Source organism: Hyaena hyaena, unplaced genomic scaffold, assembly GCF_003009895.1.
Source record: "Hyaena hyaena isolate Hyena2069 unplaced genomic scaffold, ASM300989v1 scaffold_261, whole genome shotgun sequence".
NCBI lineage: Eukaryota > Metazoa > Chordata > Mammalia > Carnivora > Hyaenidae > Hyaena > Hyaena hyaena.
Genome location: NW_024080893.1, coordinates 837,496 through 852,965, shown reverse-complemented (window position 1 = coordinate 852,965; position 15,470 = coordinate 837,496). Strand labels below are relative to the sequence as shown.

The following is a 15,470-nucleotide window of genomic DNA, read 5'->3' as shown; positions in this document are numbered from 1 at the left end:
TTAGTAATATTATAATGATATCTAATGAAAAATTTTTAAAAAATAGTTTATTGTCAAGTTGGTTTCCATATAACACCCAGTGCTCATCCCCACAAGTGCCCTCCTCCATGCCCATCACCCCCCTTTTCCTCCCCCCAAACCCCATCATGCATTTTCAAAGTTATTCTTTCATCTTTTCCAGAATTTTCCAATGAGAAAAGTGCCCTGTAAGAAAGACGCTGCCTCAGGTTCATTCTTTGCTAGAGACAATACTGCGAACTTCCTTCACTGGTGCAGGCACATTGGGGTTGATGAGACTTACCTCTTTGAATCTGAAGGTTTAGGTAAGTGTTGTTATCATTGTGTTTACTGTTTTTTTAGGGTATTTTTGTATGCCTCACATCTAATTTTTTTTCCAAATAAGGACTCAAATTCTCTATCTCATTTTCTTAGAAAAATTTATACTTTAACTATATGTAAAACAATTGGAGAATCAGATTCTAAACCATATATATTAAGCTTTTCATTTATAGTTAAAGATCTCATATATTTAGAATACTGTAGAAATATTTTACTTGGTCAAGGGAAGGTTCTGGATTAATCCTTTATTAATGAATCTTTTCATTCAGAGTTACTCTACCAAGTCTAAATTATTAGTAATTTCTTTTTAACTGGATAACTATAGAAATAACAGAAGGCCAAGTAGTTTATGCTCATGGATTTAGATTTACCGTATACACAACAGACAGCAGCTGACAAATTGATTATCTAAGTGGATTCATGTTTTTGACAATTCATTTTAAAAAGCCATGCTCTACTGAAGAATTACTGGCATATTGTCTCATGTACTTTAAGTCAGTAGAAGCATTTGTGCAGACGAAAGTGTTAAGTGTTAGGTATCTAAGTTTTAGATTACTATATATTTATCTCCTCAAAGCAGTTATATATGTATATCCATACACACATAGAATTTATAATGTTTTGATAGGAACAGTAGCATACCGTGGGTTCGTAGCGGTTATGGGAGTAGTAATGTGCCCTGGTAGAGACAAGTATTTTATTGCTGACATTGTATAGAATTGCTGGTTCATGGTGAATAATAAGAAACCAATTTTTAGATGGTTTTATCATTGTTTTAAAATTATCTGAACTTAAATAAAAGTAACTAGTTCCACTGCCTGAAGCAAAAACTCAGGTTATTAGGTAACCATCTGTTCGTTGTTCCATCATCAAACATAAACTGAGAAAATAAACTAAAAAAAGAACAAAATAAAATAAAATTCTCTGACTGTGCACACCCTTGTTGCCTGCACGTGGGGTAGGCTGCTCCCACTGCTACCCATTTGCTATGCCTCTGGATATTCCTACACAATACCTATACAATTAAAAAAAAATGTAATGAGTTACTTTTTTACCCCTATTTTGCACCCTGCTTTAATCCAGGTGTGCTGATTGTTATTGACAATGAGGTTGATTTAATGACCTCTACAGCTTGTAGAAATCAAAGGGAAGAGGAAATGCTTTGAAGTCTCTACTTTCTAATTTATTGTTTCTGAAAGGATATAAAATTGTATATTTCTCATTCTAAGTAGAAGGCATCTTCTGACTGTCCTGAAGGTCAGTATAAGACTAAATAAAGCACTACCAGTAACATTAATTCATTTCTAAGCATTGAACTGATGACTTAGTGTTTTTACTCTCTAAAGGTTTCAGAGATAAGACTCTTAATTTTTTTACATTTTGCTAGGGAAAGCAATTAAAAAAGCAAATATGCTATTTTAAGGTACTTTTAAGTGCTTAGAGAAACAAGTTTTTTATTAAACTTGTTTAATAAAAAATAAACCTGTTTTATTAAAGTTTTTTAATAAAAATTGCAGGACAAATTCCTTTGGGTATGAATGTTAAATTCAAATATAGATCTTTCTATTGCTTTGGATATACTCTTTGGATGTGCTATTTCTATACTCTTATGGAAGAGTATACTCTTCCAGTATACTCTTGGGGTATATAATAGATGATATTCATAAATCAAAGAACAGTTGCCATTTCCATTGGGCAAGTCAGTATGCATATTATTCATCACATATACCATTATTCTGTTAGAGTTCAGAAGATTCCTGGAGTTTTTAACTCTAAGGACAAGAACAGAAGGTAGATGATCCACAACTACCATATTGGTGCGTTTAGCTGAGTTCTAATGATCAGGAGTTTTGTTTGTCTGACTTTGTTTTTCATTAAGGATCTATGAATCATTAGGTTAGCATTTGGGTTCCTTTAAATTTCTAATGTGCTAAAGTATGCAGAACAAAACTTAGCATCTTAACCATTTTTAAGCATATTAGGTTTTGTTTATAGCATTTAAAAAAATTGATATGTACTTCATGTAACATAAAAAACATCATTTCAAAATGTACACTCAACTGGTTTTTAGTATATTCACTGTGTTATGCAACAATCACCATTAATTAATTCCAGAACATTTCCATCATTCACAAAAGAAAACTCATAGCTATTAACAAGTAGTCCCAATGACCGCCTACTTCATCTTCTGGCAACCACTAATCTACTTTCTTTCTCTATGGATTTGCATATTCTGGACATTTGCATGACATATGTGGCTTTTTGTGTCCGGCTTTTTTCTTTTAACATGTTTCATTTATGTTGTAGTAGTCAACAGTACTTCACTCCTTTTTATGACTGAATGATATTCCACGTGTGGATATACTGGATTGTTTAAAATCCATTATCATCTGATGGACATTTTGATTGTTTTTTCTTTTTGGTCATTATGCATAATGCTGCTACGTACGTTTGTATACAAGTTTTTGAGCGAACGTATGTTTTTAATTCTCTCAGGGATATACCAAAAGTGGAATTGTTGAATCACATGGTAATTCTATGTTTATCTTTTTGAGGAACTACCAAATTTTTCACAGTGGCTGTACCATTTTACATTCCCACTGGCAGTGCACAACTTCACATCTTTGCCAACACTTGTTATTTATTTGTTTTTCATGACTATCCTAGTGGAGATGTGAAGTGGTGGCTTATTGTGGTTCTGATTTGCATTTCCTTAATGACCAGTGATGTTGAGCATCTTTTCATCGTTTATTGGCCTTTTGTTTGTCTTCTTTGGAGAAATCTGTATTCAAATCTTTTGCTCATTTTTGGAGAGTCTTTTATCTTTTTTGGTTGACTTGTAAGAGTTCTTTATTCTGAATGCTAAGTCCTTATCAAATACATGATTTGCAAATATTTTCACCCAGTCTTTGGGTTGCCTTTTCACTGTCTTTTTTTTTTTTTTTTTTCTTTTTTAGACAGTGTGAACAGGGGAGGGTCAGAGAGAGAGGGAGACACAGAATCTGAAACAGGCTTCAGGCTCTGAGATAGCTGTCAGCAGAGAGCCTGATGCGGGGCTCAAACCCACGAACCGTGAGATCATGACCTGAGCTGAAGTCGGACGCTTAACCGACTGAGCCACCCAGGTGCCCTGCCTTTTTACTGTCTTGCACTGTCAAGACAGTTTCCTTTGATTCATGAAAGTTTTTATTTTGATTAAGTTTAGTTTCTCTTTTCTTTGATTACTTGTGCTTTTGGTGTCATATTTAAAATATTATGACATAATCCAGAGTCACACAGATTTTTACCTCTTATTCCTTCTAAGAGTTTTATAGGTTTAGCCCTTATATTTAGGTCTTTGATCCATTTTGAGTTATTTTTTGTAACTGTTATGAAGTAAGGGTCTAAATTCATTCTTTTGCATGTAGACATCCAGTTGTGCTAGCACCATTTGTTGAAAAGACTGTTCTTTTCCTTATTGAGTTGTCTTGCCTCTGTTTTTGAAAATCAATTGAACATAAACATCTGGATTTATTTCTGGATGCTCAGTTCCATTCCACAGGTCTATATGTCTATCCTTACACCAGTAACACACTGTCTTGATCAATGTAGCTTTGTAGTAAGTTTTGAAACTGAGAAGTATGAGTCTTCCAAGTTTGTTTTTGTTTTGGCTGTTGTGTCTTACAACTCCATATGAATTTTATCAGCTTATCCATTTCTTTAAAAAAGGCTGTTGGAATTTTGATAGGGATTGCATTGAATCTGTAGGTCAGTTTTGGAGAGTATTGTCATCTTAATATTATGTCTTCCAATCCATGAACATAGGATTTATTTGTATCTTCTTTCAACAATATTTTGTAGTTTTCAGTAAAAAAGTCCTACAATTCTTTGATTAAATTTATTCCTAAGTACTTTATTCTTCTTGAAGCATTGCAAATTGAATTACTTTTAAATTACATTTTCAGATTGTTTATTGCTAATATATAAAGTGAAATGATTTTTGCATATTAATCTTGTGTCCTGCAACTTTACTGAACCTGCTTGTTTGCCTTTTTTGGGGGGGGGGGATTCCTTAGGGATTTTTTATGCAAAGGACAATGTCATCTATGAATAGAGATAGTTTTTCTTCTTCCTTTCCCATATGGATGCCTTTTATTTGTTTTTCTTGCCTGAATGCCATGCCTAGAACCTCCAGTACAATTCTGAATAGAAGAGGAGAGTGTGTGGACATCCTCATCTTCTCCCTGTTCTTAGGAGGAAGATTCTCAGTCTTTTACCATTAAGAATGATGTTTACTATGGGTTTTTCAAAGATGGACATTTTCAGATATATAAAGTTTCCTTCTATTCCTAGTTTGTTAATTCTTTACTTCTCCTCCTCCTCATATTCTTCCTCCTCCTCCTCCTAATTCTTTTCATGTATCTACTGAGATAATTGTGTTTCTTTTCCTTTATTTTATTAATATGATATATTATATTGATTGATTTTCAAATGTTCGACCAACTTTCCATTCCTGGGATAAATCCCACTTGTTTCTGGATTCAGTCTGTCAAGATTGCATTAAAGATCTTTATATCTATGTTCATAAAAGATACTAGTCTTTAGTTTTCTTATGATATATTTATCTGACTTTGGTATCAGGGTAATATTGACTCATAGAATGAATTAGGAAGTGCTCCTCCTTTTCTGTTTTTGAAAAAGTTGGAGAAGGTCATTAAGTAGTCCTAAGGTAAAGAGAGTTTAGAATAAAATTGAAGTGATAATTCTCTTCAAATAATATTTCCTGTTAAGAGATCTAAAATATAAATAATTTAATGTTATTATTTCTGAGGTGTTTAGACTTAAAATGCTACAAATTCAGGTACTTGGTAAGTTTTCATCTTCTTGTTAGCCAGTTTTAAAAAATTTTATGGAAGATGATAATATATAGAGAAAATAAAAATGTCTTTTCTAAGTCTCCATACAAGTAAACCTAGTATCTTCATTATTTTTTTCTTTTACTTCTTCCAGGCCAGAAGTACATTTCCCTATTTAATTTTGGCCTTTAAAATATGTGGTCTTGGGGCACCTGGGTGGCTCAGTCAGTTAGGCGTCCGACTTTGGCTCAGGTCATGATCTCACGGTTCATGGGTTCGAGCCCCGCATCGGGCTCTGTGCTGACAGCTAGCTCAGAGCCTGGAGTGTGCTTCAGATTCTGTGTCTCTGTCTCTCTCTGACCCTCCCCTGCTTGTGCTGTCTCTCTCTCTCAAAAATAAATAAATCATAAAAAAATAAAATATGTGGTCTTATTTTTTCACAGTTTTGCACAAAGACCCAAGACAGGTATATCTTTGTCTTCTAGAAATTGGTCGAATTGTGTCAAGGTATGTATTCACATTATTTCAGAATTTCAGTGTTATAAACTTTTTAAAAGCTACTTTATTTTAGATATAACACTATTTTCTATAAATAAAATACTTCTTTTTTTAAAAGAATGTTTATTTATTTATTTTGAAAGAGAGAGAGAGTAGGGAAAGAGCAAAGGGCGAGAGAGGGAGAGAATTCCAAGAAGGCTCCATGCTGTCAGTGCAGAACCCAACATAGGGCTCAAATTCATGAACTGTGAGATCATGACCTGAACCCAAATGAAGAGTTGGAAGCTTAACTAATGGAACCACCAGGCATCCCTAAAAGAAAATAATTCTTGATTGAAATAACCTAGTTTCTTATTTCTTCTTTTTATTTTTTTATTAACTTTGTTCTATTTGGGTAAGCTGTGTCATGTGTCAACATCTACTCACCCATATTCTTTGCCTTCATTTAATATTAAACTGTAAAAGTAGTTACTTAAAGTTTTTAGACTAAGAATAGGGTAAGAGCATGTAAAACTCTTAGCACTTCAAGGCAAGGCAAATCCTCTGGACTCAAAGAGGATTTGATAAGAAGGTGAAGGCTTGGTGTCCTCCATACCTGGCTCAGTCCCGTCTTTATTCTCAAGCTGACTTTAACCAACTGAGCCACCCAGGCACCCTAACTCTCGAGCTGACTTTAAAGGTGACTGACTTTCGGTATCCCTGGCTGAAATTTGGGAGCATCCAGTGATCCAAATATATAGTATGATGTGATGATATCCTGAATTTTTGGCAATCTGAGACATTAAAAAGGTTTTCCAGTTGTTCCATCATGTAGAATGATGAGATCTCCTAATTGTTTTTCAGATATGGGGTAGAGCCACCAGTGTTAGTAAAACTTGAGAAAGAAATTGAGCTGGAAGAGACCTTACTTAATACTTCTGGGCCTGAAGATTCCATTAGCATTCCAAAATCATGCTGTCAGCATGAAGAGCTGCATGAAGCTGTAAGTAATCATTCTATTTTCTCTCAACTGTTATGTGTCAGAGTCTCATAGTTTGCCACAGGTGATGCTCATTTTAAAAGAAAATGTTTCTTATTCAGAACATACACCAGTACTAATTTCTGTTCCCTGGTGAGTTCAGGGCACTATCTGTTAAAGGTGATTTGTTGTTTCTTGTGTAAGATAAGGGATGGATGTATAGTTGAGGAGTGGAGAGGCAAATAATCTGGAATCCATCATGAAGGGTACTGTAGGCCAAAGACTGTATTAATTCTTTTTTTAAACATTATAGTATTATAATCTGACATGCAAATGATAGGGATTACTCTCATGGTCATGTAGAGGTTATATTGGTTTTATTGTAATAATCCAGGTGTAAGATGATGAGAACCTGAACTTGAGCAGCATTAGTAAAGGTGAAGCAGAAGGAACAATTATAGGACATATTTGGAGGTAGACTTGAAAGAATCCTAATTCTGATAAGGAGAGGGAAAATATAGGGTGATTTACAAGGTTTCTATGTAAATGGAACACTGATACTTGGAAAGTATAGGAGGAGGAAAGCTTTGAAAGCAAATTGATGGGGTTTTTGTGAATGTTCCCCTGACAGAGTGTATGCAGACTTTTAGATGAGAGGTCTCAACTGGAAAGCCTTTTAACTTGACCTGTTCATCATCATGTAGAAGTTAGAGTTTCAATTGCTCAGGCTGGTGAGTGACTACAGTCTAGTAAGTGATGGAGGTGAACTGAGTAGCAAATAATTTTTTGTTCTTCCACTGTTGCTTAGAATTATGGTCTTTCAGACTTTAATATTTATGAAAGTGCTTAATGTACACAATTATTTAAGAAAAATGAATAAGTCATTACTAAGAAACATTTACAAATGTTACTTTGATTGCTTTGTTTAATGTAATAAAAATCTATAGTAAAACATTTAGATTTCCTTGCCAGACAGATTAAGAAAATGTCATCCTGAATACTCTTTACCAGGCCAAAATGTATTTACCTACATGATATTATTGATTTGTCTGATGACTGCCAATGTCAATATGTGACACAGTGATAATGCAGTATATAAAACATAAAACATTTTCAATTTCACATAATCTAAAATAGTAATAAAAAAATAAAACATTGGTACATTTAAAAAAATGTTTATTTATTCTGAGACAGAGAGAGAGAGAGAGAGAATGAATCCTAAGCAGGCTCCTGTGTTGTTAGCCCTGAGCCAAATTCAGGCCTTGATTTCACAAATTGTAAGATCATGACCTGAGCTGAAACCAAGAGTTGGACGCTTAACTAACTGAACCACCCAGGTGCCCCAAAATGTTCTTTACTAAATAGGAAGTATATTGTGTTAATTTCCCTATTATATAAAGATCATCCACAGTTTAATAAGAAAAACATTTCCAGAAGGTAAATGGGCAAAGACTGTTATTCACATAAGAGGAAAATACAGTGTTGAAACTTGCTGATAATCAAGGAATTAAGATACACAATTTGCCTCATTAGTAAAATTTTTTAAAATTATGAAATCTGGTGCTGGTAAAACTATACTTAAGGACTGCTACCGTGATGGAAAATGATGTAAACTTTTGAAAAACAAGTTGACAAATGGATATCAAGAATCACAAAAATGTTCTTCTTTCCTTTTTATAGTAATTGAAGGGGGATAAAAAAGTAGAATGCATGAAAGTATTTATTGTGGTATTTATAATGGTGAGAAATTGGAAGCAATGTAAATATTCTCAAATAGAGCAATGGCTAGGTGAATTAGAAATCATTAACTTAACAGAATAATCATTATATGAGATCCTTCTGAAGACTATATAGCAATAAGAAAAATATTTGTGAAAAGTATATATAGACAAGTTATAAGAAAAATAATGAAATAATCGATAGTAGTGTCTTTTTAGATTATTTTAATTTCTTTAGCTATTTCCCTTAGTGTTTTAATGTTAATTATGCAATAGATGAAACCAGAAGAGAACACTTCTTACCTATAGTTCATTTCTTTTAAGCTTACCCCTTTATTTAGATTGTGGATTAATGCTAATTTTTTACTGCTGAATGTAAGTGGTATTTGGATATTTTTAAGAAAGTATTGACTTTTCATGTCCACATTCTTATAAAAACTAAGAAGGAACACATTTCTCTAAATATTTATGTGCTACATGAATATATTCAATGTCTACCTATACATGTGGGGTCTATAGAAATCTTGGGGTCATGTTTATTTATAAATTTTTAATGTTTTATTTATTTTTGAGAGAGAGATAGAGACAGCATGAACAGGGGAGGGTCAGAGAGAGAAGGAGACACAGAATATGAAGACACACTCCAGGCTTTGAGCTAGCTGTCAGCACAGAGCCCGACACAGGGCTTGAACCCACGAACCGTGAGATCATGACCTGAGCTGAAATCGGATGCTTAACCGACTGAGCCACCCAGGCGCAGGCGCCCCCTTGGGGTCATGTTTAAAATAAGGAATAAATGGGGCGCCTGGGTGGCTTAGTCGGTTAAGCGTCCGACTTTCGCTTAGGTCATGATCTCGCGGTTCGTGGGTTCGAGCCCCGCGTTGGGCTCTGTGCTGACTGCCCGCTCAGAGCCTGGAGCCTGTTTCAGAGTCTGTGACTCCCTCTCTCTGACCCTCCTCCCCTGCTCACACTGTCTCTCTCTCTCTCTCTCTCTCTCTCCTAGAAATAAATAAGACATTAAAAAAATACTATTAAAAAAATAAAATAAAATAAGGAATAATTATCTGATTCACTATTTATGGTGCTATATTCAACTATAATTCTGTATGCTTATGAAACTTTTATGGATAGAAAGTAGTCACTGAAAAAAATACCTCATTTTAGATTACTTTGGTTAACTAATGTGTAAGTGGTTCTAATAATGGAAAATTCTTTACCCATACTCTCTTTATTTTTAGCCATCTTATGCATGTACTATGTGTGTGCACATGTGCACGTATACCAGGCTATGAACAAGATAAACTTCATTGAATGGCTTATGAAAATCATTTCTGTTTATGATCATATTATTTTGTTAAATGAGTGATGTTGGGAGATAAGTTCTGGACCCTTCTTATCAGGCCCTGGAGAATCCACCTGTGGCTATTCACATTGGGTAGATAATGAAGACATTCATACATTTCTTTTTTTTTCTTTTTTTTTTTTTTTTTTTACTTTGCATCAGCTGTTTATTTTTTTATTTTTTTTTATTTTTTTATTTTTTTACAAATAGTTTATTGTCAAATTAGTTTCTACATAACACTCAGTGCTCATCCCCAAAGTGCCCTCCTCCATTCCCATCCCCCCCTCCCCCCCACATCCATCAGTCCTCAGTTTTTGTCAGCATTCAAGAGTCTCTCATGGTTTGCCTCTCTCCCTTTCCCCCACCATTTCCGCCCTTCTTCTCCCCCTTGTTCCTCCGTCAAGTTCCTCCTAATCCTCCTATACGTGCAAACATATGATATTTGTCCTTCTCTGCCTGACTTATTTCGCTCAGCATAACACCCTCAAGGTCCATCCATGTTGCTACACATGGCCAGATTTCATTGTTTCTCATTGCCATGTAGTATTCCATGGTATAGATAAACCACATCTTCTTGATCCATTCATCTGTTGATGGACACTTAGGCTCTTTCCATGTTTTAGCTATTGTGGAGAGTGCTGCTATGAACATTGGGGTACATGTGCTCCTATGCCTCAGCATTTCTGTATCCCTTGGGTAAATTCCTAGCAGTGCTATTGCTGGGTCATAAGGGAGTTCTATTGTTAGTTTCCTGAGGAACCTCCACACTGTTTTCCAGAGGGGCTGTACCAGTTTACATTCCCACCAACAGTGTAGGAGGGTGCCCGTTTCTCCACATCCTCGCCAGCATCTAGAGTTCTCTGATTTGCTCATTTTAGCCACTCTGACTGGCGTGAGGTGGTATCTCAGTGTGGTTTTGATTTGTATTTCCCTGATGAGGAGGGATGCTGAGCATCGTTTCATGTGTCTGTTGGCCATCTGGATGTCCTCTTTGGAGAAGTGTCTGTTCATGACATTCATACATTTCTATTAGTGCTCAGCTAAATTGGGCATATCTGAAGAGATTTTGGTTTAACATCATGCCTAAGTTCAATTAAATGGGTTTGTTTAGATATACTGTGTGTGACAAGTAGTTGAGAAAAATATTCATGGCCTTGCTTTTTCAAAAATGTAATTTTAGGAAATCAGAATATTTTCCATGATGACTGATACGCAACTTTTTTTCAATCAAACATATCTTAGCAAATATTTTAATTTTTAATCAATTTATTAATGTCCATGTTTCAAATATAAAATTTCTGAATTTCTTTTTATATTCCAGTTTTTATAATTTCTTAGATGTTTACTGCAAGTAAAAATTCTGTAAGCTCCTTGAGGGATACAGGTAGGGATTTCTCTCCAACTCTCATCTCCTTAGCATACTATTGAAACAAAGTGATCACTTTTAGGAAAATGCCTCTTGAATTGAATTCTTTAGAATTTTACCCTCTTTGGGTCAGTAGGTATAAATATGCCTCTGCTTATTTCAAACAGTAATTTTGGAACAATATAGATATTCCCCTCCACTGTTAGTTGAGCATGGTGTTAAGGGACAAGAGAGAAATCCTACTTAAGCTTTATCTGACTGGCCTGTCTTTGAATTAACACAGATATATTAATCAAGGGCATAAAACAATTCAAGCTTAATAATGAACTCATGTATTTCCTAATCTGTTTTGAATTGACTTCACTGTTGTACACATTTGTAGACCTTTTCCAGTGGTCAGTGAATGCACTAGGATCCTGATTGCACTTAGGCGGAGAGTTAGTTAGGGGGAAGGAGAGAGGTAGGGCGGGAGGGAGAGACAGGGAGACTCAAGACTTTATCACTGGGGTGCCTGGGGGGCTCAGTAAGTAGAGCGTGTGACTCTTGATTTCAGGGTCCTAAGTTCAAGCCCCATGTTGGGCATGGAGCCTACTTTAAAAAAGAAAAAAAAAAAAAGACTGTCACTACCAGCTTTTATTAGATTAGTTAATGTCTAATCTTAACAGTTGTCGGGGGCGCCTGGCTGGCTCAGTCGGTAGAACATGTGACTCTTGATCTTGGGATTATGAGTTCAAGCCTCAGATTGGGTATAGAGCCTACTTAAAAAAAATCCATATCTCAATATATGTCAACAGGTAAAGGAGAGATAAATGGCTCAACTGTCTTTAAATTTTTATCTTTGAGTTTGATCTTCCTATCAGATAACCTTACATTTTAATGTTAAAAAAAATATTTTTTGTCACAAGCACTAAATTTTGTTTTTTTTTAATCTTAGGTTAAACATATTGCTGAAGACCCTCCTTGTAGTTGTTCCCATCGATTTTCTATTGAGTACTTATCTGAAGGACGGTACCGACTTGGGGATAAAATACTGTTTATAAGAGTAAGTCCACCATTTACACCCTATTTACATACAGATCTTGTTTTGAAATTGGATTTATTGCTTTACCAAATTCCTTTTGCTTCTGTATTACTTTTTAAAAATTAGAATAGAAGGTATTATTAATGGAAGAATTTTATTGTATAGGAAAAATATGGAATACTTGTTTTCATGAGTGTATAATGAGTTTGGGTAGACATCTTTAACACAACAAACTCCTAACTACAGGATATCTAAGACATTGAATATAATTGTGGGGGTAAAATCTTTGTATGCGTCAGGTAATTTATTCCATTTTTCGTATTTTCTAAAAAGACATCCTTTACCATTGTAAGAAAAAAGCAAAACAATACATCTAGTAAGATTTGATATCTGTAACAAGAAAAGGAAGGAGAAACACTGAACTTTATAATAATGTATAGATTGGATTTTAAGTATAAAACCTTTTTGCATTGACACTGCATCAGTGCATACACCGCCATCCTGATACACATCTTCATTCCTTTCCTTTGCCCCGTCTGCAATCCAAGTCCAAGATGATTGACCATCCCCTTTATTGGTAAAGAGATAGAAGTTTTACCTGTTGAGCATTCTGTCTACTTCTGATACTAGACCTCTTTTATTCCCAATTTAGGAATATAAGATAAAAGTATTTAAAAGGTAATTTCACCATCCATATTCTTGGTTATTTCATATATTTTCAATACCTCCCACACCCTACCCAACTCACACAGAAACACATCCAAGCACTTTCCATTTTTTAATTAGCTTTCTTTTTTAAAGGCAGTCTGATATGGTCATGGTACACAGAGCATGGGATTTAAAGTTAAAATTTGCAGGGCAGTCTCATACAATTGAGCAGATTTGCCTGCTGAATGGATAGGGGCCTGAAAATCCTCTGGGGCCATGCTAGCAGACCCAGGATGCATCTTGTCTGCACAAAAACACCATTTGGGTTGGGCAGCCTGGAATGTTTGAGGCCAGGCCAAGCTGTGTGATTTGAGACCATTTCCTCAATCTCTCAGAGCCAAAATTGTCTTGTCTGCAAAGAAGAAATAAATAATAAATTGTATCAAAGTTTTTGAAAGATTAAATTGCTAAAATATATATGAAAGTAATTTATTTAAATTGTAAAGTACATGGGGCACCTGGGTGATTCAGTTGGTTAAGCATCCAACTTCACCTCAGGTCCTGATCTTGTAGCTCATGAGGTTCAGCCTGGCACTGGGCTCTGTGCTGACAGCCTGCTTTGGATTCTGTGTCTCCCTCTCTCTTTGCCCCTCTCCTGCTTGTTCTCTCTCTCTCTCTCTCAAAAATAACATTATAAAATTTAAAAAATAAATTGTAAAATACAAGTTTTAGTCATTTTTATCTTTCTTCCATAATTATTTTTTATTATGATGCATACTTTCTGTAAGTCCTCATTTCTCCTTTTCTTCTTCTCCCTCCATCTTTCTTCTCTCTTTTCTTCCTTCAGTATTTCATTCTTTATTGAACAATATTGCCCTTGTAATTGTATATGTTTGTAATTTGGATTTTTAGATGCAAGTTATGTGCAAATATTTTTCTCACTAATTGGAAGATGTATATTGTTGCATGAATTCAATATGAATTAAATTGATTATTTTAAAAATATAAGGAATAGATTGTCAATTTATAGTGAAGCTGTTGGCAAGTATTCTGAATTTCATAGATCACAGACGTCACAAATTGTGACTGCTAATGAATTAAAACTGATCGTTTCAGTTTTACAGCTTTATTTTTTACTTTCTTTTGGGGAAAAGATGCTTCATGGAAAACACGTCATGGTCCGTGTTGGTGGAGGCTGGGATACCCTTCAAGGATTTTTGCTTAAATATGATCCCTGTCGAATATTGCAGTTTGCTACACTAGAACAAAAAATTCTAGCTTTTCAGAAAGGAGTTTCTAATGAAAGTGTGCCTGATCCGTCTGCCAAAACACCTCAGCCTCCTGAAATGAATCCTTTGTCAGCAGTTAGCATGTTTCAGAAACAAAAACCAAAACCTGGCACGCCAATGGGTATACCAAGGAGCAAAGAAAAGCAGGCACGTCCACCGGCTGAACTGCCACCAGAATCTTCCCTGAAGGGAGGGAATCTGGGCTCCATGTCAGTCCGTCCTAAATTGCCAAATTCTCCAGCAGTGTCTTCTCATCTTAAGCTCAAATCTTCAAAAGACATAGCAAGGAAACCACCGGCACCTTCAAACAATGCATCATCTTCACTTCCTTCTTTAAATCCAGTAGGTAAAAGTACTTCTTCACCAGCTTCATCCAGAACTGCATCTAAATGTATCTTATCACCCAGTACTCCTAAGGCCAAGCTTACTACAGCCCAGAAGCCTAGAGATGTGCCTAAGTCTGCACTTTTGCCAAATAAATCTTCTGGAAAAACTGAACCAAAGCATTTGAAACACACTCATGTATCTTCCAGGGATAATGCAGGATCTCACTCAGCTGCACATTCAGATTCATCATCAAAGTGTCCAAAGCTCCCTAAAGCAAATATCCATGTAAGGCCTAAACCTTCCCCTTCTATACATTCCCCTGCAAAAATGACCGCAGGTCTAGGAACACGGTCTCAGCCATCTGATGGAGCCCCACAAGCAAGGGCAATGCCAGCACAGAAACTTAAGTCAGCCTTGAATTTAAACCAGCCACTCTCGGTATCCTCAGTTGTGCCTGCAAAAGCTGCACAGGAATCAAAAGATAAGAACATGGCTTCAGTTGCCAAAACGCAGCCTCAAAATAAAAGTACATCCCAGAAGACAGAACCCAGCTCCTCGAAGTCCTCTGCCCGTACCCCGCTGTCCATCATGAGTCTTCCCCAGTCCTCTGTCAAGACACGGACTGTACCAAAGTCAGCACAGAGTACCACTCAGGGCCAGTATTTAGCTAAAGGGCCTCCAAAAAGTACCAAAGCCCCAGCTTCAACCAGGAAACCACCCTCGTCTGGTAAGGAAGCAGTTAGCGGAGATCAAAAACTTACTGCAAGGAAGAAGGAAGATGATGACCATTATTTTGTTATGACTGGAAGTAAGAAACCTAGAAAGTAAATACAAATGTGTCATTTTAATAAAACAGTAAAGAGAGTGAATGTATTAGTGTCACATCTTAAAAATTTCTCTTGTTTGTCAAAATAGATTCAGACATTAGTCACAGTAAGATAGAGGTTGGAGACTGGGGTAGAGGTGGAGAGTGCATCACAATTCACATTTCTGAATTCACCAGAAGGTGCCCTTTTCAGGCAGACTGTTGTAAAATTGCTATAAGGTTCTTATTAATAATAGACACTTATGTGATTTTCAATTCATAGCATCTTTGTTAATATATGCCCTTTAGGGGAAATGTAGAGTT

General features: G+C 35.6%; 1 protein-coding gene across 1 annotated transcript in view; it reads left to right on the top strand.

The window, feature by feature from the left end:
• GAS2L3 (growth arrest specific 2 like 3) overlaps positions 1-15,214 on the top strand; it is a 40,439-nt gene extending 25,225 nt beyond the window's left edge. The window contains exons 5-9 of the mRNA XM_039245595.1: positions 182-323; positions 5,618-5,681; positions 6,516-6,654; positions 11,991-12,098; positions 13,880-15,214. Coding sequence (XP_039101526.1) covers positions 182-323; positions 5,618-5,681; positions 6,516-6,654; positions 11,991-12,098; positions 13,880-15,169 — 1,743 coding nt within the window. The 3' untranslated portion in view covers positions 15,170-15,214. The remainder of the gene's footprint in view (positions 1-181; positions 324-5,617; positions 5,682-6,515; positions 6,655-11,990; positions 12,099-13,879) is intronic.
• The last annotated feature ends 256 nt before the right edge of the window (positions 15,215-15,470 follow it).